General features: G+C 33.4%; 3 protein-coding genes across 5 annotated transcripts in view; 2 read left to right on the forward strand and 1 right to left on the reverse strand.

Moving 5' to 3' along the window:
- Positions 1–24,838, reverse strand: part of LOC127732451 (uncharacterized) — a 61,721-nt gene that overhangs the window by 22,450 nt on the left and 14,433 nt on the right. Inside the window, exons 2-4 of one of the 2 annotated variants that reach the window (XM_052241497.1) lie at positions 15,328–15,372; positions 11,389–11,722; positions 984–1,167 (exon numbers count right to left, since the gene is read on the reverse strand). In XM_052241497.1, coding sequence (XP_052097457.1) covers positions 984–1,167; positions 11,389–11,722; positions 15,328–15,332 — 523 coding nt within the window. In that variant the 5' untranslated portion in view covers positions 15,333–15,372. Of the gene's footprint in view, positions 1–983; positions 1,168–11,388; positions 11,723–15,327; positions 15,521–24,838 lie in introns of those variants that run through there. The other variant, XM_052241486.1, reaches the window with a different exon arrangement.
- LOC127732538 (kelch-like protein 10) lies at positions 4,695–13,912 on the forward strand. Its single transcript, XM_052241590.1, has 3 exons — positions 4,695–5,946; positions 9,364–9,956; positions 13,709–13,912. The coding sequence occupies exons 1-2, from the start codon at positions 4,778–4,780 to the stop codon at positions 9,935–9,937; spliced, it is 1,743 nt and encodes a 580-aa protein (XP_052097550.1). The 5' UTR covers positions 4,695–4,777; the 3' UTR covers positions 9,938–9,956; positions 13,709–13,912.
- LOC127732460 (uncharacterized) overlaps positions 15,764–24,838 on the forward strand; it is a 34,470-nt gene continuing 25,395 nt past the window's right edge. The window contains exon 1 of one of the 2 annotated variants that reach the window (XM_052241502.1): positions 15,764–15,925. The gene's annotated coding sequence lies outside the window, so the exon portion shown is untranslated. Of the gene's footprint in view, positions 15,926–16,144; positions 16,350–24,838 lie in introns of those variants that run through there. The other variant, XM_052241509.1, reaches the window with a different exon arrangement.

Here is a 24,838-nt window from a genome sequence, read left to right on the forward strand (position 1 = left end):
TGTCCAAAATCTGGAAAATCCCCCCTTTTTATGCCCCCGCCGTAGTTTTATGAATAAAACCCTGTTACTCGGAAACGTAAAATCTAAAATTTATAAAAATCGAAAGGGAGCTCATGTCAATAGATATAAACAATTCACCACAATTTCTTGCAAGTTGGTGAAAGCATTCTTGACTTATTGTCCGAAAACTGGAAAATCCCCCTTTTTTTAATGAATAAAACCCCATAACTCAGAAACGTAAAATCTAAATTATATAAAAAACGAAAGGGTGCTCACGTCAATAGATATAAACAATTCACCAACGTTTTATGCAAATTGGTTAAAGCATTTTTGAGTTAATGTCCGACATGTTGACGACGGACAGACAGACGGACGGACGGACGGACGGACGGACGGACAGACGGACAACGGTATACCATAATACGTCCCGTAAACGGGCGTATAAAAATATGTAAAAATCTTCTTCCAAGGGAAATAACTCCAATAAGGAGTTGACTAACGACTTCTGTCATTGAACATATTTGTAGATCTTGTCCAGCAGATCATATTTTTTTTTGTTTACAGTTTCTGCCTATCTAGAAGGTTTCAACAAAAAAATCCAAAATTGGTAAAAAAAAAATTATCATTAAAGAGCAATAACTCCAATAAGAAATCGTTTTTTTTCCCGCCATGTTGATTTATTTGGAGATATTGCCTGACATACACATCAATTTTGCTATAATTGTTTCTCTTTTATCTATTGCAGCAAAACAACGCTAAATAGGTAAGATCATCATTCAATGGCAATAACTCAAATGAGGAATCGATTGATAATTTTCGGGTCATCATGATGTTTATGTTTTTCAATACATTCAAATTCCAGTAATATAATTTGTATTATCAATATCTTTAGATGTAATGAGCTCTACTTACATGTTTACAACTATACTTCCATAATCTGCTTGACGAAGATTATTATTTAATAACTATAATATTTTACAAACCTACAAGTTTACCGCTCCATGACATAATGTCAGTTGGGATATGTGCAAAACCATCGATTGCACTGGCACTCAATTCTTCTCGTAGAACTTCTGGTGGCCAGTGGCTAACTTTACTTCTCTCAAACAAAAATATCACACATGCACACGAAATGGAGAACCTCTTTCCGTCATAGTTGTACCACACCTTGTATGAAAAGAAGATACATATGAGTTGAGAATAACTGATCAACTCGGTCCGGTTAAACAAATAAATTGAACATGTATATAAAAAAGGAGATGTGGTATGATTGCCGATGAGACAAATATCCAGCAGATTCAAAATGACCATGGATTTAGGCAATTATAGGTTACCGTACGGCCTTCAACACCGGGGAAAATAGCTATAAAAAGCCCCGACATGACAAAATGGGACACAATTCCAATGAAATAAAAACCAACGTTCTAATTTATGACAAAACAATAAACGGAAAAAACATAAAATGGACGGCAATCTTCGACATCCACTAAAGTACAGGCAAACATATAACGGACGGCAATCTTCGACATCCACTGAAGTACAGGCAAACATATAACGGACGGCAATCTTCGACATCCACTGAAGTACAGGCAAACATATAACGGACGGCAATCTTCGACATCCACTGAAGTACAGGCAAACATATAACGGACTGCAATCTTCGACATCCACTGAAGTACAGGCAAACATATAACGGACGGCAATCTTCGACATCCACTGAAGTACAGGCAAACATTTAACAGACAGCAACCTTCGACATCCACTAAAGTACAGGAAAACATATAACGGACGACAATCTTCTACATCCACTGAGGTACAGACAAACATATAACGGACGGCAATCTTCTACATCCACTGAAGTACAGGCTCCTGACTTGGGACAGGAAAATTTAGAAAGTGGCGGAGTTAAACATTTTTGTGAGCACAAAACTTCCCTAAACTTGACATAGAATGGATGGTGGAGACGTGCTCGCACAGTGTTCGAACGGTCGTGCGTTTGATCCCCAAACGGATAAATAACAAAGACATTAAAATTGATGTATTATGTTTCTCAGCAAAGAACGCAGTATTAAGAATAACAAAGACTTGTTGGATTGGAGAGAGAATGATGTATCCTGGTAAGGTGACAAAGTATTGCTTTAGACCTTTGTAAGCTAGCACCTTGACAATCCTGCTTAAATAGTGCGTTGATCTATAACAAGCAGGTTTCATGTTCATGTCATATAAACATAGTATCATGTTATCGTCCTACATAAACATGTTTTATTTTCTCCTGAACGTGCATAGTAATGGACAATCGACACAAATAAATTAATCAATTAAACTGGGAATATGCCTACAAATGTGTAAATCAATTTCAAATAAGAGATGATTCCTTGTTCAAAATCATTTACCAAATTTAAATTATAAAACGGATTGCATATTTAATGTAGTAAAGAATAAACCATGTTAAAATATTCTGAATTACAAGAACAAAATCAGAGAACATACTCGTAAAAGTCAGATAAGGGAACACATCACACTTATTTCTCAAATAAAACTTATTTTGGAACAGAAAAAAAGTTTTGACAAAAAATAGTTTGACAAGCATTGTGTGAGACAAGAATAAGTTAACTCCAATTTAGAGACATACAAGCATAAGAAAAAATATACAGAAGATAACAAAGACTGAAATGAGTTGGATATTGAAGAAAGTTTTAATTAAGAACCCATGCAATCACATTTCTATGATAAAATAAGATAACTTGTGAAATTTTCAGAGCTTTAACCATCTTGGATTGTAAAATAGCAGTACTGAATAGGTATAATTTTTTGCCTAAATCTGCAAGCTTTGAGACAGATTGGCAATTAGTGTGTAAGACTGTTTATTGAATAAAGAACAATAAGTGGTTTATTGCATTATTCAGACTGTTTTAACGAATATCAAATATTTGTGTTTGTTTGAATCAATTTTTCAACTTAGCCATTTCAGGGGAGATAACTCTTATAATAATAAAAGTTCTATAAAGGAAAGTTAAAGAAATTTTAAATTTTTATCTGTAGCAAGAAAACAAGTTCGGTGACACCATTTTTTCTTTTTATTTTCTTAAAGCATATTATAAAACCTTTCTTCTCATATTTTATTTCAAAGTTCTATCTCATAGATTTTTTTTATTCACAAAAAAGTGTTTTTTCATGGATAATCTGTGCAAAATTTGGCAAATTTGCACGACCTGTAGCATGAAAAATAGCACGGTGACCCATACTTTTTATTATTTTTTTTAAAAAAGCATGGTAAAATCTACACTTTAATAAAGTATAATAAATTCTATCTGAGAAAATATATACCGATGATCCTCGATTATTGTTTAATACCTAAGGCCCTTGGCGTAGTGCAGGCAGAGTTGAAACGATGTCAAAAGGTATAGGCTCTAATCTCGCTGAGGACTAATTGTAATTCGCTAAAATTCATATGAAGTATATGTATATTGATTCCTAGTGATCCGCATTGACTGCTCCGAAATATTAGCCTTTTTATACAATATAATTTCATTTCTTTTTAGTAGTTCCGTTGCACACATCTAGTATTTAAATGAAAATATTCAACAATTTCATATCTCTTGAAAAAATTCGTTAATTACTAGTGTTTTCATATTTAGATCCAGATCAAGTTTAAATTATCTGGTTGCATAAAAAAATTATTAATAATACGCGACATCACCTTTTGTATACCTCCTGCTTGAATAAAATGCAATATATTTTGATACACTGTTTGGTCTGTATCTAAATAAAATCTTCCAGAAGAGACAGAAAAAAAACAATAAATAGAGTTATCCCTCTTTGAACTGGTTCATTTATTTGTTCTCATTTACAATAAGTATTTTAAGTTGTATGAATTTTGCTTTTGTGATTTGAACTGATTTATATGCTCAAAATAAGCTCATTCATTAGGAATAAAGAGTTGGGTTTTTTTTATTTTGATTATTCAAATAAACAATAACAATATTTTACATTTTATTTCTTATTAATTTGGTAGATCTATTCATCTTTCCAAGATAGACATATAAACATGCAGAAATTAGACTGACTTTCAACCTTGTGTGTAAATGTTATATTTGTGAATGATATATCCATTGGAATATGGATCATCATTATGTTAACCTGCTCTTTCAAATTTTTTTTTAATAACTTGAAATGTTCTCGAATTTTAAAGAATATTATTACAGAATTGAATATCGGGGTAAAAGGAGATGTGATATATACATATTGTTGAGACAGTATCCTAACTACACAATTAGTCGACTGTCAGCATACAATCGCCAACAAAAAAAAACTGTCTACATAATGTATCTAGCTCTCCAATTCGAACATAGTGAAAATTGGTTATTATTGCTAATGAGAAAACAATCAGTCAAAGTACAAAAAACTGGGATGTACAAATAAACAACTACAGGTCGTTCAGCCTTCAACAAAGAGCGAAACCCATACCGTAAATTAAATGGCTTGAAGGTCACTGGATATCAAAATGTGAAACAATTACAAGAGAAAACCAACGACCAAACTATGTTTTCGAAAAGCCATATAAATAAATGAAATATGGAAGAAAATATTCAGTGAAACAAAACTAACACTGTAAAATGGCAGTATCACTGACGGTATTTGCTACGTATCCTCTCCTTTGATTTAGCGCGAAGATGTTGAGTTAAGAAAGAACTGACGTCATAGTCGTCAAACGTTTCCGAAAATATCTAAACATGTAGGACAATGCGACAGTATTTTTACGGACTGGGAATAAAAAATGGATCTTGTGGATTACGATTTCATTACAGAGTTAAATGAACTAAGGCGGAACAAAGTCTTTTGTGATGCAGTTATAACTATTCCAGAAGAAATAAATGTCCGATTTCCAATTCACCGAGTCGTTCTAGCAAGTTGCAGTCAATATTTCCGTTCGCTGTTCAAATACGGCAATGATGAAACGAACAAGGAAATTAGTATTTCCGGCGTGTCCTCTAAAACGATGAAACAAATAATAGAATATGGATATTTACGGACAGCTGACATAAATGAGGACAATTTTGAAGACTTATTTGCCGCCGCCGACAGATTCCATATATTTGGACTTTTGAAAGAATGTACCGAGTTCTTGCTTCAACAATTATGTGTAGAAAACTGTTTAGGAATTCTAAAATTTGCCCGATTTTACAGTTGTGAAATTCTGAAAACGAAAGCTTTGAAATTTGTATTGTCTTATTTAGGTGAGATTGTAAAAAATAGCCAAGAATTCGTTGTCATGGACATAACTGAATTAAAGGAAATACTGGAGGACGATGAACTATTAGTTAAAAATGAAAGCGAAGTATATTTGGCCATTCAGAGATGGGTCGACTTTAGTTACGTGTCGAGGAGGAACCAATATGAAACTTTATTTCAAGCAGTCCGATTAGCATTTTGCAAACGTGAATTCATTACAAATGTTATTGAAAAGAATAAAACTATTAGGAAATCGAAAAAATCTATGACAGCTATTGAAAAGGCTAAACAGTTTTTGGACTTACGAGATACAACAAAAACTATTATGGTTTCGTTAGATGACCCACTATTACGACCAAGAGTACCGTCAAGTGTTATATTTACCATTGGTGGTTGGTCAAGCGAGGGAGTAGTTAACACGGTGGAAACGTATGACAAAAACGTTGATCACTGGTACTCTATAGTTCCACCAATGAATTCCAAGCGTTCGTACCATGGAACTGTTAACTTGAATAATTTGATATATGTGATTGGAGGATTTGACAGCCTTCGATACTTGAACAGTGTTGTGTGCTTTGATCCAGATAAAAGATCTTGGATAGAGAAAGGTCCTATGCATTTAGCACGATGTTATGTAAGCACATGCGCAGTAGATAACTTTATATACGCGTGTGGTGGATTCGACGGACGTCAGCGACACAATTCTGTTGAAAGGTAAAGTTGGAGAATTTTTAAAAAGATAAATCTTTGTAATATTTTAAATTTAGAGTAAGTAAATCACTTAAAGTAATCAATACTAGAGGTTAGAGGTAAATATGATTAATTATGGTTGGTTAACAATGTTTATATATTTAAGTATAAAGTGTATGCGCATATTTAGTACGTTTTTTCTCCAATTTTCTGGATATGTTATAACACGGACTTTCTACAAATTTCTTTTTATATTTTGGTACATGAAGTAGTTATGTTTTCTTTGATTGTTAATGACGTCTTTACACTAAATCCATTGGATGTGGATATTTACTGATTGGTATTTTAGTCTTATAAAACATGATTTTTTTATACGTTGGTATTGTTCTTGAACTAGCTGTCAGTAACTGCGAGTACTCTCAGATCTGTTCTTTGTGTCTTTTGTGTTTTTGTTAGGTTTATTTTGTGCTTTGTATCGATCTGATGAGTTAGGCCCTTTTCAACTGATTTTTATAGTTTGTTCTTATGTTATACTGTTACACCACTGTTTAAAACGATTAAAAGGGGAAGGGATTAGCGCCATCAAACAATATTAACTGCCTGTCCCAAGTCAGTTGCCTGTAATTTAGTGTTTGTCGTTTGTTGCTGTATATCATATTTATTTTTCGTTTATTGTTTTGTACATAGATCCGGCCGTTAGTTTTCTCGTTTGTAAGGGTTTTGCTAATTGTTGAAGGACGTACAGTGACCTATAGTTGTTAACTTCTACGTGGTTTCTGGTGGGGAGTTTTCTCATTGGCAACCATGGCATATTTTCTTATTTTTGTATTAAAAAAAAATACTAAGCATTTAGAAAAAAAGCTGCAGGTTCAGAGTTAGGACAAGTACAGTTGCAATTTACTTATTTTTCTTATTCAGTCGGAAAATTTGGAAAAGTGTGCGTTCCCGCCTATAATTGTTGTCGATTTTACGCGATTAGAAGGGGGAAATCAGAAGAAAACGAGGATTGAAAGATTTTTTGATTAAGATTGTTACAGTACTTGAAAGGTGCATATCATATACAACATAATGATTTTCTTTAAATAATTTGTTTTGTTTTAAAAGGGCATACGGTACAGTTACAGGGGAGGTATTTGACTGTGTGAAAAATAGCTTGTATGCAAATTGACTTTAGATGACGTCAGACAATTCGTTTAATCTGATGGATTGAATGAAAATCATATGGACTCTTTTCTCTATCAATTTCTACTTTCGTGTTTGCTTAAAATACTATTTGGACAACAGTGAAAACCAATTTCAGTGAAACAGGTGATATTTTTTTTTGTTAGTAAATATTACCGGTACACATTATATGGTAAAAGTCTATCGTCAACATTTCGAGATACAGCACCAATTTCAAAATCACAGGAAAAAGCATCTCATCATACGGGTTATGTTCTTCTCATATATTTCATGATGGTATGATACTTAACCCCTAACGGGAGGGATTGTACTTGATTTTCATATGATGAAGACATAATCTTTCAATCAGTTTAATTGAGGTCTGGAGCTGGCATGTCAGTAACTGCTAGTAGTCCTTTGTTAATGTATGTATCATTGTCATTTTGTTTAGTTTCTTTTGTTACCTATTCTGACATCGGAATCGGGCTTCTTTTAAACTGAGTTTTTATGGCAAGCCGTTCTCGTCAAAACTATGTTTAAACCATTTTTCGAAAAAAGATTAAAAAACCTAAAAACACACACTGAGAATTAAAAATTACACACTGAGATTTCATAAAAACGCACTGAGATGACATGAAATGAAAAACTCACACTGAGTATTGAAAATTACACACTGAGAATTGAAAATTACACAATGAGATTTCAAAAAGACACACTGAGATGAAATAAACTGAAAAACACACACTGAGAATTTGAAATTACACACTGAGAATTTGCAATTACACACTGAGATTTGTGCGCACTTTTTATGCGCACATATCTAATTAGCATACTTAATCTGAATCTATTACAAGCTTAAAACAACTAGGGGACATAACTCGTTAGTCCTTCAATTTGGCGCTAAATGTTTTATAAAAAACATTAAAAATACAACGTATAGAAAAAACTACGTTATTAAAGACCAATAGATCAAGCAAAAAACCCACTTACCCGGTACTCTCATTACAAAATATAACCAAATGGTGAAAAACTTTATTAAAATTATAAGAAAACATTGGAACAATCTGCAAAAATACAAATAATGCAGTGAATTTTTTTCCCAAGTGCCTATTATACCATATAAACGTAACAAAAATATAAAAGATTACCTTGCGAAAACAGTTGAAAGACTTTTGAAAAGGGACCATGCTTGAACAGTTTTAAGCAAAAAATCCCGATATACTGTTAGTAATAATCTGATTTATAGGCAACAAACTTATGAATATGAGTTAGCAAAAAAAGTTGTTAAGTCTTGAAATTTATTACGAATGTTGGTTATAGGAACCGTATTTCATTATAATGACAAGAGTTCGGGAGACCAAGATATTAATCTGTTGAATTATTCATCTCATGAATATTCATTAGTAATTTGCATATTAATCTCAGTGTGTATTTTTGAAATCTCATTGTGTAATTAACAATTCTCAGTGTGTGTTTTTCAATTTATTTCATCTCGGTGTGTCTTTTTAAAATCTCAGTGTGTAATTTTAAATTCTCAGTGCGTGTATTTCATTTTTTTAAATCTCAGTGTGTAATTTTAAAATCTCTGTGTTAGTTCGATTTCTCAGTGTGTTATTTTAGGTTCTTAAATCTCAGTGTGATTTTTTTAATTCTCAGTGTGTAATTTTTTCGAAAAAATAGTTTAAACATAGTTTTGACGAGAACGGCTTGCCATAAGTTTTACTGTGCGTATTGCTATGTGTTTCTTTATTCTACATTAGCTAGAGGTATAGGGGGAGGGTTGAGATCTCACAAAACATGTTTAACCCCGCCGCATTTTTGTGCCTGTCCAAAGTCAGGAGCCTCTGGCCTTTTTAGTCTTGTATGTTTTTTAATTTTAGTTCATTTATATGTTTTGGAGTTTAGTGTGACGTCCAATTTCACTGCACTAGTACACAATTTTATTTAGGGGCCAGCTGAGGACCACCTCCGGGTGCGGGATTTTCTCGCTACGTTAAAGACCCATTGGTGGCCTTCGGCTGTTGTCTGCTCTTTGGTCGGGTTGTTGTCTCTTTGACATATTCCCCATTTCCATTCTCAATTTTATCTCTTTTACATTCTTTGGTTCATTGCGTTATAAAACAATTACAGTATTTTGGTCGATATGAGTTTTAATAGATCTAAAATTCAATATTGATCTCGGTCGAATATGGCATAATTTTGACAAATGAGTGATTCTGAGGAGCTTTTTGATTTCCATTTATACAAAGATTATATGCATTATTGTTCCTGTTCTTGCAGATATGATTATAAACGTAATCAATGGTCACTGGTACAACCAATGTGGCACAATCGAAGTGACGCTGGCACAGCTTGTTACGAAGGTAAACTTTACGTCGTTGGCGGCTTCGATGGTCTAACTTGTCTTGATTCAACAGAAGTCTACAACCCATTAACTGACCAGTGGACATTGTTAGAAAAGATGAACATCCCACGCAGTGGAGTGGCCTTAATTGCATTCAATCACTTTCTGATAGCCTTAGGTGGATACGATGGTGGCTCGAGGTTAGCGACAGCGGAACAGTATGATTTTCGGCGAAAGGCTTGGGGGAATTTCGAAAATATGCACGTGGGAAGAAGTAATTTCGCAGCTGCTGTTCTAGACGGTCAGATTTATGTGATTGGTGGATATGATGGTTCTACCACGTCTGATGCTGTTGAAGTATATGACCCTAATGACAACATGTGGAGAAGAGTCCATTGGCTTATTGCTGGAAGAAGCGCAGTCAGTGCATGTGTTTTGCTCAATGAAGGAACACTAAGAGACTATACGTTTTATGGAGCACACAGTCGATCAAGCCAAGACGACAGCTGAGATCAGGTGTATAACCGAGGTATCTATTTTATTGCTACATATTTTACAAAATATGATGGTTCTTTTGTCATGAATTTAAACAACGCTAAACACGTGTATTCTATAAACAGAAAGGATATGGCTTCAGTGTAAATGATACAAAAAAAGACGGACCTGTAAATTACCAAACATACTTAATTTGCCGGAGTGTGGTTCTAACGAGAAGCTAAAAGTAACTGCGAGTACTCTCAAATCTGTGCCTTGCATCGATCTGACGAGATATAAGCCCATTTTCAATTGATTTTTATAGTTTGTTCTTATGTTGTGTTGTTACACCACTGTCCCATGTTACGGAAGGGTTATATATAGTCTCCTGCAAACACGTTTAATCCAGCCATATTCTGTATGCGCTAGTCCCAAGTCAGGAGCCAGTAGTTCAGCGGTTGTCGATTGTTCCTGTATATCTTGTTTATTTTTTCGTTTATTGCTTTTTACATGAATCAGGTCGTTAGTTTTCTCACATTCTTACATTTGTTATATCGGTGTCTTTTGTAGCTTGCTATGCGTGATAGGTTTTGCTTATTGTTGAACGTTGTGCTAAATTCTACGTAATTTGGTCTCTGCTCGAAAATTGTCTCATTGGCAATCATATCAGATATTCTTGTTTTTATACAGTCGGTTATGTTATTATTGCACTAATATTCCTAAATTGATCTCTTTTATGAACACACTGTTACAGTATATTAAACTGGGAACTCAAAGGCACATGTAGGGAGAAAGCAAATCTCTACATACTAGTATTTGTTTTGAAAATAACGAAACGTTCACTCCAGGACACAATCACAAAACCCCGGTGCATATGTACGTTTGCATAACATGTAGTACGTTATATCATTGTAAAATTGTTTAAAGTTTCGTAAGAAAATGTTTTAAGATAATTAATTCTTCAATTCAGTTGAGCATAGATCTTTCAAGTGCCTGTCAAGCGATAAATTTGAACAAAGGATATATTTAATTCGGGTCATTTACAGTTTTGAACATGAATAATCATATCAAAATCAATTATGAATCCAAGGACGTCCTATGAATTGTAACTACAATATGTATTTAACTTCATTTAAGTTCTAAGTATTTATCCTTGTTGTCACGCCCTTGATAGAAATTTCAGACATACACTTGCACGCTCCCAACAACGCTTGTTCTTGCTTTTTTTTGTCAATATTTTTGTTGAAAATTCCACGACAATGGTTTCTTCGTTCTAAATACCGACACGAAACTTTAAAATAAACAGTTTTAACTATCTAACAAGAAATCTTTACAAATTACTGTGTTCTGTTGTATTCCATGTACTCTACTGTTTTAAGTGTTTTAGAGATGTACCTTACTCAGAAATGTATGTGTTCGATAGAATATCACACCCTCTTAATCTCTCAATATAAAACATTTATTCAAATTTCTTCCCTCTCCCTTACCTTCTTATACTGAACGTCTGGGTACTGAAAACACTTTTGTAGTGTTTGACCATTCACCTCGGGAACTTTCGGCAAAATATCAAACACGGTCAGTTTACTTTCATCTGACTTCAGTATCTCTTTGGTTTTGCACAGGAAGATAAAACCGCCTTCGTAAACATTTTTGAAGTATTTGGTTATATATCTTCGGACCTGGTGTAACTTCGTCCTGGAATGTACGGACATAAACCGATACTGAACACATGGTTGTGTTCTTGACACGGCCTGGAACCGGATCAATAAATCGGGGGTCTTCTCACCAGGTGTCGTGGGTTTGGATGAGAAAGTGTACACCCTGAAAAAATATTTAGTATACAAAGTAATTATGCTGAATTGTAAACAGCCTTTAATTGAAGAGTCGTCCATAGGTTGTCAATATTAATTGTTAATGAGCGGTTTTGTTATATTTTTTTTTGCCAGATATAATTTGTATTTCGGTAAAACGCTCGTCAGAGCTTATGTTTGTATGGTTTATGCTATGCCGAATCAAAACAAAGTTTTCTATGTCTATTGTTGAGCCCTTAGCTATATCCCTCATTACACAGCAGGTGCAGCATTCTCGACATTAAACCGGTGCTAAGGTCCGCCCTGGACCTTAAGTAAAAGCTTTGCTTCATGTTCAAGGTCTTTAGTTGTGACTTTTAAGATGAAAATCAACAATAAAAGTGATGTTCTTTTTGTTATAATGTACTGGTGTATCATTCTAGTCATTAAACCGGTGCTAAGGTCCGCCATGGACCTTTAGTAAAAGCGTTGCTTCTTGTTCAAGGTCTATAGTTGTGACTTTTAAGATGAAAATCAACAATAAAAGTGATATTATTTTTCTTATGTTATACTTTTATATTCCTCAATGAGCTGAAGACTTTTGATTTAGGTAGTATAGGAGTGGTGCCAAATGCTCACAGATTATCGGTCCAGATTTCTACTATAATCAGCAAATGTTGATGCAAGAATACACTTTATGTATGGGACTTCTCATTTAATTGTCTAAATACATATCAGTTTATTTTTCAGTAGTAACTTTTGTCAACAAATACAAAATGCATTTGACTGATTCAAATTTAAAAAAAAATCTTTATCAAGGATTTAGATAATTCAGTTTATAAAAGAATGTGCAGTAATCTTTTGTAATGTATACGAAGAAAATGAGTACGTTGCTCCCATTTATTTATGCCTTATGGCATTTATAATAGCATCTGTTCTTATTTTATTTCAAAATTCTATCTTTTGTTTTTCTTTCTGATAACTTGATATTTTCCTGTGTAAACAAAACAGAACTATACTGTTTACTTTTGTTGTTGTAAATATCACGATTTCCACAGTGCAAAAATTCTGTCACTTTATGTTTATACTCCTCATACTATTTAAGAAAAGTTTTGTAGATTTGTGGTCCATAAGTAATAAATACATGTACTAGAAAGAATATAGTTGTATGCATTTATAATGATCAGAGACGGGTTTGGATCGGAAAATGTTATTCCAATGAATGGATATCAACCTTCTCAATTAACTCACCTGGTCCAAAGTCACTTGACTTCCTATAAGAGTATCAAAAAATGGTTTGACCTTGAATGATTATTTTTTTTAACCAGAATCAGTATTCTTTACCCTATATCATGAAAACTATAAAATATTGGTATGCTTAAACTTTGAACAGAACAGCAAAAGATGACCAGCTACACAAGATCTACAGATAAGTCAAATGATTGAAATCACAATTTAAACCTTTTTTTTCATTCTTGACTTTTATATTAAAACTATAATAGTACAGTTTATAGAATTTACATATACAAATATAATAGCATCAGTGATTAATTACATATGTGTTTACAATCTTATCAGCTAAATAAAGGTAGATATTTACCTAGATTGTTAAGCTCTTTATGTTATGAACAGACAATAATTGTATAAATCTATTAACAAGATGTTTTTTTTTCCAATAAAATGGTTTTATATAATTGATTGGAATAAAATTCTGTTCAGCAAAACTGATCAGCCATAAAGATTTCACAGTTACCATTCAACCCAAATTTTCTTGAAGCATTATATTGATTTTATAAAAAAATGGCAGGTGAGCGATAAAGGCTCCGTTGTGCCTCTAGTTTAATGAATCACCCACATGTATTTGTTTTTCTTGAAAATAAGAAGCATTTATTTAACTTTATGTTTATCAGTCGAATTCCTTGCTGTTAATATGTTTATCTGTCGGATTCCTTGCTGTTAATGATATTTATCTGTCGGATTCCTTGCTGTTGATGATGTTTATGATTTTTTTTTTCAGACTGAAGTATGGTATGGTGCTTTATTTAAACAGAGAACAAGACCAGAGATGTTACTGATCATAAAGTGTACACGTACACTAGGCTGTCGTCAAGTTTTAAAAGTATTACAAAATCGATTAAATAGATATATTGAAATTAAATAAAGGCTTTTTAAAACTCTGTAAAACCTTATCAATGTATGCAACTTGTTGATACTTGTGTGAGTTATAAAGTGTATAGTTTTCAATAAAAGTTGAGATTGAAATGAATTATTCACTTGTTAGCAAATGATTACATTTACCTTGATAATGTGAAAATAAAAAGTATGGTGTTTGCTAGAAAAAAGGATTTAAATGGAACGACACAATTGTTTTCCGTCAATATGCAAATTATATTCTAAATTAAAGATGGAGAAGGTACCAAGGGGGAATCAAAAACCATGAGACGAAGAAAAACTGACAATACCGATGCAAAAAAACTGACAATGCTATGACCAAAAAAATTGACAATACCATAGCAAAAAAACTGACAATATCATGGCCAAAAAAACTGACTATACCAATGCCAAAAAACCTGACAATATCATGGCCAAAAAAACTGACAATACCATGGCCAAAAAAACTGACTATACCATGGCCAAAAAACTGACTATACCAATGCCAAAAAAACTGACAATACCAATGCCAAAAAAACTGACAATACCAATGCCAAAAAAACTGACAATACCATGGCCAAAAAAAACTGACAATACCAATGCCAAAAAAACTGACAAAACAATGGCCAAAAAAACTGACCATACAAATGCCAAAAAAAACTGACAATACCATGGCCAAAAAAACTGACAATACCATGGCAAAAAACTGACAATACCATGGCCAAAAAAACTGACAAAACCATGACAAAAAAAAAAACTGACTGCAGGCTAAAAGGTGACATTGTGTATTGGGGGTTTTCTATTTCACAAACCTTCAAAATTAGTACAGAAGAAAGATATGTATACTTACACAAATATCTTGAGAGTACTCAGTTTAGATGTGCAACATCAAAATTATGAATATCTAGAAATGAACTAAAACGAGGAAACATTGTGATCGATCAACAAGCAACATTCTAATTATTGATAATGTTCAAACCTTTTTGAGAAAAAAGAGATTTCATTTACAATAAGGAGATGCGGTATGAACTATCCAACATATTCTAATGATGCGGATTTAAACTATATACTACTACGACAACCATTAATATAATGTGACCGAGTTAAACCTGTCATTATATACTATCTTATTAATATTAAAAGTAATTCTTACATCGAAATAGTGTGTTCTAGCTGGTTGATGAAGATGGTGTCCCACTATTTACAAAAGAAAACACAACTGCAAGGGCGTCTCATTTAAGGTGACATTTATAAACAAACCTAAGCGTAGTTATAAACATCATCAAAATATAAAGAGGCATCGGTCATGTAATACGGTTATTTTTTAATCGTAAATATAATAGCAAGAATATGTTAAAAGGGGAGGGGGAAATAAGTTAAAATACTAAAGAATTCAAGAAGTTTTACTTTAAATGAATGTTTAAAAAAAGGGGGTGTACATTCTCCAAGCACCTATGCGCAATAAATGGTAAAATAAGAACTTACCCCATTTTATCTCTTCCTTTTCTGTAGCATTATCTCTTCTTTAACCTGTTTACCAATTGCAAAAATTAATTAGTTTGGAGTTAACATCAAATTTGTTGATATCAGCACTGCAATCATCAAAAAAATTATAGTACTTCCGGGTCTGAACTAATATCACGTAAAAATATTTGGACTCCGCTTTTCATTTAAATGAATAAAATGGTTGTTAAGAAATTATTGTATATGTAGCCAAATAGGCTTCCAAAGGGATGTCCAATTCAAGTTAGCTATTCTATAACATTAACTTGGATCAGTTCATGTGTTTGTAAGACAATAAATATCCTTTATACAGTTTACACAGTTTATTGGTCTTGTAATTGTCATTCTTGCGTATAAAATATAATTTATAAAGTATGCCTACCCGCAAGTCAACACCGATATCAAATTTCCTGGATCGATAATTTAAATAAACATATATAGTGCAAAGTGTATCATTTGTTTGATATACTGAACATACTTTTGAAAAATTTAATAAAACTATGGAGTTTAAATTATCGACCTTTAGATGTGCTGTGTTGTGACAATTTATTTTGGTAACGGTAAATAATAAGACACCCAGGTAAGTCTGTAGTTTATATCTACCTGTAAAATATTGCATCAAACTGATTGTTTATTAATTTGCTCAACATCTTAAATCTTGATCTATATCAACTCTGTACGTACATCACGCTTAACAAAAAGTAAAGTCAGCTAAAGGCAAATAATTTACATATGTTGATGATAGTTCTGAAATGTTTCCTTCAAGATATGATCTAGTTTTTTACTCTGACACATGCAAGGGTGTCTTTGTCCATTTAATTTATTCAACAATCAGACATTTTCCAAATACTAATATTTTGATTTATCTAACTGCTCTCCTGATCACGCAATGGATTCTTCCTGATCTCAATCAAATATTGACAGTAAGAAAGATTTATTGTTGTGCCCTGATGTAATCTGACATCAAGTGATGCGGAAGCATAGAGAAGCAGAGAGACAACGGGGTAAGGGTAAACAAAATATATTCTACAGGCTTTTATGGAACGCCGACACTGTCTTATTATGACATTTCTCATTATATGATGTTCATTTGCCTTTATATGATGTCATTTTACCCTTATATGATGTGCAAATGACATTATATGATGTGCACTTGTCCTTATATGATGTACACTTATCATTATGTGATGTGAACTTGTCCTTATATGATGTACACTTGTCATTATATGATGTGAAGTTGTCCTTATATGCTGTCCAAACACATTTATATGAGGTGCAAACATCTTTATATCATGTCCACTATTCATTATATGATGTGCTTTCTCCATTATGTTATGTGATTGAGTCCTTATATTATGTGATGATTTCCTTATACGATGTAGAAACGGCATTATGTGATGTGCAATCACCTTTATACGATATGCAATCACCTTTATATGATGACAATTTGACATTATCTGATGTGCAAATTATATTATATGATGTGCAAATTATCTTATATGATGTGCAAATGGTCTTATATGGTGTGCAAATTATCTGATATCATGTACAGATGTCTTTATATTATGTGCAAACTTCTTTATATGATGTGAACTTATCCTTATGTTATGTGCTAACATCGTTATATGATGTGGTAAGGTCATTATATTATGACAATGTAACATCATATGGTGTGGTTTGGTTTACATCTTTATATGATGTCAGAACATCATTATGATGATGTCGAAACATCATTATGATGATGTGCATTCATCGTCCTGATGGTCAACGAACATGATTACGATTAAAGCGATTACTCACTACGTCAGAACTGATTCCGATCTGCTTCTACGAAAACCTATCATTTTAAAATGGCGTCGACGTTAGCAGACGCTGTTAGACGGGTTTTGACTCAGATTAATTTGGGAGAATTGATAGATACGTTTATGGAAGGCAAAGTTGATAGTATATTAACGTGTCGTATGTTATCAGATGCAGATCTTTGACGACATGTATGTTGAATAAATCATGTTACATGAATGTAGAAAGAATACAATTATTAGGATAAATTTGAATGTTTTGATTTGATAAATAAAAGCCTAGAATTGGACTAATGACCTATTTTTAATAGTTGATCAAATTTTAGCTGGGCTGACCAAAGGCCTATTGAGGTTTTGTTTTCACTTGGTGGCTGTCATCCACGCGTCCGTCTGTAAAATTTCACACTCTAAAACCACTAGGCCTAAAGGAAATAAACTTGGCAGATAGCATTAGCATTTTTTTCAGATCCTTTATCATTTTTTTTCATTTTTTTTAGATAAGTAAAGGCGATGCCTTATGACTTCGCAATTCTTGTTTCTAGAAATCTTTTCGTCTGAAATCGATTAACCAAATGGAACCAAACTTGACAAGAAGCCTTTATAACGTTTCCTCATTTCGTCATTATTGAGCAACAACAATGGCAATCATGAGTAATTCGTGTTTCTTAGTGCCTTAGCAAAACTTATTTCCTCTAAAGTGATGGCGAAATGTAATAAATTAAAGGACTTTTAAGCAGTTTGAACTTTTTGATATATTTATTTCTACTTGTGTGGACAAAGAATTTGATTATAAGAATATGTGTATATTTCTACGAAGCCTAAAAGGGGTAATATATACCCAAAACTGACTTCAACGGTGTAAGTAGAATGTCAATGACATTTTTTATTTTATTTTTTGTATCGACTGTACCAGCCAGTAAGACTTAGGATAGTGATCAGGCGGCAGCGTCGGCGTTAGCTCTTGACTTAAAAGTTTAAATATTTTAGAAGGTAGAAGACCTAGATGCTTCATACTTTGTATATAGATGCCTTATGTTACGAACTTTCCGTCTGTCATATGGTCATTGTCCTTGACCTCAATTGTATTCAGTAAGTACTTTATTAAAAGTTTTGATTTTTTGTTATGTTAATTACTTGGGCACAAGGAGAGTCTGGTGCTAAGTTTGGATTGCAAAGGATAATCCAAGATCCTATAATATTGTTATTATTTTCAAACTGACACAAAACAATGCTAAAACACTTTTTCGTGTTTAAATAGATAACATCTTGCTAAGCATACAACTCGAGTCCAAATTTATAAATATTTATATAATTAGCCTGAAATCCCCCCATTGTCAGCAAACCAGGAACTCATACCGAAACAGCATCATCATCCAAAATAGATAAGTCATACAGAGAACCTTTAAAAATGTTGTCAATTACCAACAATTGTCCAACATAGTGGGAAAAAAGTCGGGAACTTCATGTTTTGATATTCATCAGTAAAAAACAACAAAATGCATTTTGGTTAATGTTTTGTTTAAAATCATTAAAGTCCATATAAATATAAATAAAAAGTTCCTGAAAGTACCGTGAATTGTTTGAGTACTGCATTAGTTATATCTTCCTCATTCATATAAGTAACCTATCATTACCGGATAGAAAAAAGAAATAACACGATGGGTGCGATATACGGTGATTACCCTTCCGGAGCACCTGATTTCACTCCCAGTTTTCAGTGGAGTTCGTGTTGTTTCTCTTTTATTTCTACTGTAAGTTGTAAATGTTTTTTTGGTTTTATGAGTCTTTGTTTACTCCTTGGTTTTAATTGTTATTGTCTTATAAATACTATAACAGCCTGAGTTTCCGACTTTGTCAGAATAATCTTGTTTCTCTCTTATGATGCGTAACGTGGTAACTATATTTGGTATGTGCGTACCTTGCAAGGTCGTCATACCTGTCAGCTAATTTTCACTTGACCTCGACCTCATTTCTTGGATCAGTGAACAAGGTTAAGTTTTTGTGGTCAAGTCCATATCTCAGATACTATATATAAGCAATAGGTCTTCTATGTTTTGTGTATAGATAATAGATAATGATTGTAAGGTGTACATGTCCAACTGGCAGGTGTCATTTGACCTTAACATCATTTTCATGGTTAATTGGTCAATGTTGGGTTTTTGTGTTCAGGTCTACTTAGTATTTTTCAGATACTATAAGCATTCAGTAAATTATATTTGGTGTATGGAATGTTTGTAAGGTGTTCATCATGTCTGTCTGGCAGTAATCATCTGACCGTGACCTCATTTTCATGGTTCATTGGTCAATGTTATTTTTTCTTGTTTGGTCTGTTTTTTGCAGATACTAAAAGGAATAGGTTAACTATATTTGGTTTATGGAATGATTGTAAGGTAGATACATCTGTTAGGTCGGTTTCAGCTGACCTTGACCTTATTTTCATGGTTCATTGGTCTGTTTTTCAGTTACTTTATAGAAATAGTAGAACTATATTTGGTGTCTGGAATAATTATTAGGTGTATAGGTCTGTCTGGCAGGTGTCCGAGGTTTCTTTCTGAGAATTTTTATGTAATCGATAATTTGGTGTCTGTCTGTAAGGGTTTATTTTACATTGAACTGCTGTACATTGATCATTTAAATGTTAATTTAATGTAATGCTTGTGGTATAAACTTTTTTTTAACTAACATAATTCAATTATCAACACTAGAACAGGTGAGACATTTCAGTGTGTCTACTCTTGTTTAAAACAACAATGTTTTTGAAATCACAAGTTCATTTGAGAAATACACTAGCAGGGTCTTTGTTGACATGTAAACTTTTAGGCTCCTATATTAAAATGCCGAGGGGCATATCAATTAACCCTGCCTGTTCGTCCGTATGTCCGCTCGTCCTCCGTATATAGATACTTCGTAGGCCCGAGTGTCTCTATATGAATATTTTTATATTCTCAAAATGCCAGGTATATTGACATAGAAATAATAACACTACACCATTTGGAGTAAAAGTTGTCTTTTTTATGCCCCCACAACTAAAAGTTGGGGGCATATTGTTTTACCCCTGTCCGTCCGTCCGTCCCATTATGAGTATATTGTTATTCCGGATACTCCTCCTACAGTTTCAATGCTAGGAAGTTTTTATTTTCCTGGCTGTTTGTAATATATTGAAGATGTGCATGTGGTCAGGGTTTTGATTTTTGATTTAATATATGCTCTTTTGGGAGATAGTTGAACTTTGATATTTTTGGAGTATATACTTGCAAAAGAGGTGCATAGCGTTTCTAGATAACTCCTCCTACAGTTTCAATGCTAGGAAGTTTTCACTTTGCTGGCTGTTTGTACATATATTGAAGGTGTGCATGTGGTCAGGGTTTTGATTTTTATTCATATTTGCTCTTTTGGGAGATAGTTGAACTTTGTCATTTTTAGCTCACCTGGCCCACAGGGCCAAGTGAGCTTTTCTCATCACTTGGCGTCCGTCGTCCGTCGTCCCTAAACTTTTACAAAAATCTTCTCCTCTGAAACTACTAGGCCAAATTTAACCAAACTTGGGCACAATCATCATTAGGTTATCTAGTTTTAAAAATTGTCCGGTGACCCGGCCAACCAACCAAGATGGTCGCCATGGCTAAAAATAGAACATAGGGGTAAAATGTAGATTTTGGCTTATATCTCTGAAACCAAAGCATTGAGAGCAAATCTGGGGTAAAATGTTTATCAGGTCAAGATCTATCTGCCCTGAAATTTTCAGATTAATCGGACAACCCGTTGTTAAGTTGCTGCCCCTGAATTAGTAATTTTAAGGAAATTTTGCCGTATTTGGTTATTATCTTGAATATTATTATAGATAGAGATAAACTGTAAACAACAATAATGTACAGCAAAGTAAGACCTACAAATAAATCAACATGACCAAAATGGTCAGTTGACCCCTTAAGGAGTTATTGCCCTTTTAAAGTCAATTTTTAACAATTTTTCGTAAATTTTTGTTATCTTTTACAAAAATCTTCTCCTCTGAAACTACTAAGATGAATTTAACCAAAGTTGTAAACAATCATCATTTGGGTAGTTTAAAAATTGTGTCTGATGACCCCGACCGCGAACCAAGATGGCCGACATGGCTAATAATAGTACATAGGGTAAAATGCAGTTTTTGGCTCATATATCTAAACCCAAAGCATTTCGAGCAAATCTTTCAAAACAAAATTGTTCATTAGGTCAAGATCTATCTGCCTTTAAATTTTCAGACCATTCAGGCAACCCGTTGTTGGGTTGCTGCCCCTGAATTGGTAATTTTTAGAAATTTTTTCAGCTTTTGGTTATTATCTTGAATATTATTATAGATAGAGATAAACTGTAAACAGCAATAATGTACAGCAAAGTAAGACCTACAAATAAGTCAACATGACCAAAATGATCAATTGACCCCTTAAGGAGTTATTGCCCTTTATAATCAATTTTTAACAATTTTCATAAACTTTGTAAATTTTTACAAAATAATTTCCACTGAAACTACTTGGCCAAGTTCATTATAGACATCATTTTGTCTAGTTTAAGTACTACATTCGTGGGTACTTGACTGGTTACCTTAACTGGGATCTTATTCCAACTTTTCAACGCAATTTTACGAAAAAAATTAGGCGAAAGACATATGATTTTTCTTTCATATTTTGATATATGTATGTAAATAGATTCAGAAAAGGTATCACTCAAGGCCATTGAAATTCAAGTTTGCCGGGACAAAATTTTTGGGAAACGACACCTTCACCCCCATTTTAGCACTATTTTATAGCAAATACATGCAGATTATTGCCATGGATACACCAAAAATAAATAAAATTTCACCATTTTCAGCATTGGAAATAGAATCTTTCGAAGATTCTGATTATAGACATATGCACATATATTAGATGTTTCTCGTTTTGTAAATAGATACTTAGTAAGACCGTTGGTTTTCCTGTTTGAATTGTGTTACACTGGATATGTGGGGCCCTTTATAGCTTACTGGTCGGTGTGAGCTAATGCTCCGTGTTGAAGGCCGTACATTGACCTATAATTGTTAACTTTGTATACATTGTGACTTGGATGGAGAGTTGTCTCATTGGCACTCATACCACATCTTCTTATTTATACACACATTAAGCTTTTACTATTTAAAAGCAAGGAAAAGAGGATGGCTAATATTCATGAGGGTAAATTATCACTTTGTTTGCTAACTGTGTATTGTTACCTTAAAGACTGGCATGTATACCAAAAATCGCCTGAATATCGGAAGTCCTGAAAGTTGTTCGTTGTGAAAAACAGAAAAACGGACAAGAGTTAAACTACATACCACAACTATATACTTGATTCAATCAAAGTGTTCGATAAACATTTGTATTTAAAACATAAAATGACATGTACAAATTACATAAAAGGAATAAAACAATCTCGGAAGTCATCATCTTTGAAATAGTAAACTGTAACAGCATTTTTTTTATATTCTTATTTCTCAACAACATAATGCTTAACCAGTTTGGTTTTATCTAACTCTTTCAATTTCACAATCTGTCTGAAATTTTATTGCCAAACACTTAAGAAAAATGAGAAGATGATATACATATGTCCTACACTGAAAAAGGTTAACTCGTTTATAATCACTCAATAATTCCGGAATTCCTCTCGATAATATGTAATGCTTGTAGATATACGTCGATTCCATGATATACAGAGCTCCAATTTTTTGGACAATACAAGTTTAGTTGTTCTTGGCATGTTTCATTTACAACAAACGCCTGTGAATCGAGTATAGGCCTGGGATCATCTATGCCAGTATAGTCATTTAAAGTATCTTCATAATTTCCCTCTGTACCGTAATTTTCGATGTAAAAAATTTCAAAATCGGGTGGATTATTAATCATACCTGCAGTAAATAATCAAGGAGGAGACGATTTTGCAGTACGAAGGCGGTTTTTTCCCCACGCCCGTGCCCATATGCTCAATTTTTCATCGCGTGATTTTTTGCATATATATACATGATGTAGAGCGAACATGTGGTCGCTAAGTGAATTGTCAAGAAAGCCTTCTTCCTCCATGAAATGAAAAAGATCATAATAAAAGCACAATACACCTTCAAAAACATCCCTCCACAACCTTTCTATTCTCTGATTGTGACAGCTTTTCCCTGTTATCATGCTACCACGGTTAGGACCTCGATCTTTGATCATGTAATCAGCAACTAGGCAGTTTTCAAGGCCCTTATCGGATCGAACACGTAAAGGCATTCCGTAATTTTGCTACACCATTTTTGAAGGAATCCAGTAATGTAACAGCTTTATTGTTGTCCCTGCAATTGAGAAAGGTTATAAATCTACTAAAGCCATCAATTCCTCCTAACACAATAAAATTCCAACGGATAAGCTTGTGGTTTGTGTCAATATGCCACATATGATTTACACCATCAACGTTGTATATACTTCTATGCAACCTTCTCTTCTTTCTATCTTGTATTCCAATGTTATCCAGCCGATGAAAGCTCTCTCTTAAACGCATTCTAGTCACCTGTTAAAGAATGAAGTGGTTAGATCTATATATATATATATTCAAGAGTCTATCCTAAATTGAGGTAAATTTTATGGCCTTCCAAATACTGTTTCGATCCCTAACATTACTGAAGAGACATTAATTGTCGAAATCCGGATATGGTGTACTAATTTTTGCACCTTTTGTTTGCGGTATACCATCTTTTCCGCAAGTTTATTGTTTTCTGTTTGGTATTAGATATTAATTTTTAAAGATCCATTTTGTTACATCTTGTGATCCGTTTATTTGGCAATCGCCAATGGCAGTCAGCAGGGTTTAAGAACATCAGTTGTTCGACCTGTTAGTCAAATGCGTTTTGTTGAAATATACTTTTTCACTTTTTTGGTCTTTTGGAAAATGTTGTTTGTGCTGTATTTAGACCCCTCTACCAAGAAATTTGTTTTGCATGCACATGTATAAAAATTGAGGTTTTTATCCAACGCAATCATAGGTTTGAACGTCGTTTTCAATTTAGACATGTATATATATATATATATATATTTCATGTATATGAATACAAAAACAAATGAAATTTTGTAAGCATATTTATTTTAGCATGTCTTGGGCAAGGATGTTTTGTAGAAGACACAATATGCATTACTCCTTTTGAACTAATATTACGGATTACTTGAGTATTAAAACATCGGTTAAAAGGAACAGCATACTTGACGGTGCTCTAACTTAAGTGACATGTACATATCAATGTTTCGTTTTCCGGAGATTTAAACTGGAGTAAAAGAGGGGCGAAATGTACCGACGGGACATTCAAACTCATAAGTAAAAAATAAACTGACAAAGCCATGGCTAAAAAAGAAACATACAAACAACAGAACACGAAACACGAAACACAACATAGAAAACTAAGGATTGAGAAACACGAACCCCACCAAAAACTGGGGGTGATCTCAGGTGCTCCGGAAGGTTAAGCAGATCCTGCTCCACATGTGGCAGCCGTAGTGTAGCTCATGTTAGTACAAACCCTGTAATAAGTCTAATTCGGTAGGTCACATTCGGAAAAAATCTGTTCCGAAACACATTTTGAGAAAGTTTATTAAGTCTACTTGTCAGATAATAAAATGACACTATTTTGTATAGAAAATAAAAACATCTTTAGGTGTTTTTGCCCATTTCATGACATG

This window comes from Mytilus californianus, unplaced genomic scaffold (genome assembly GCF_021869535.1).
Source record: "Mytilus californianus isolate M0D057914Y unplaced genomic scaffold, xbMytCali1.0.p SCAF_1, whole genome shotgun sequence".
NCBI lineage: Eukaryota > Metazoa > Mollusca > Bivalvia > Mytilida > Mytilidae > Mytilus > Mytilus californianus.

Excerpts from the sequence above, each read along its gene's own strand:
- LOC127732538 (XM_052241590.1), top strand. The coding sequence starts at position 4,778 with ATGGATCTTGTGGATTACGATTTCATTACAGAGTTAAATGAACTAAGG. Across the intron at positions 5,947-9,363 it reads CGACACAATTCTGTTGAAAG|ATATGATTATAAACGTAATC; the intron begins GTAAAGTTGGAG and ends CTGTTCTTGCAG.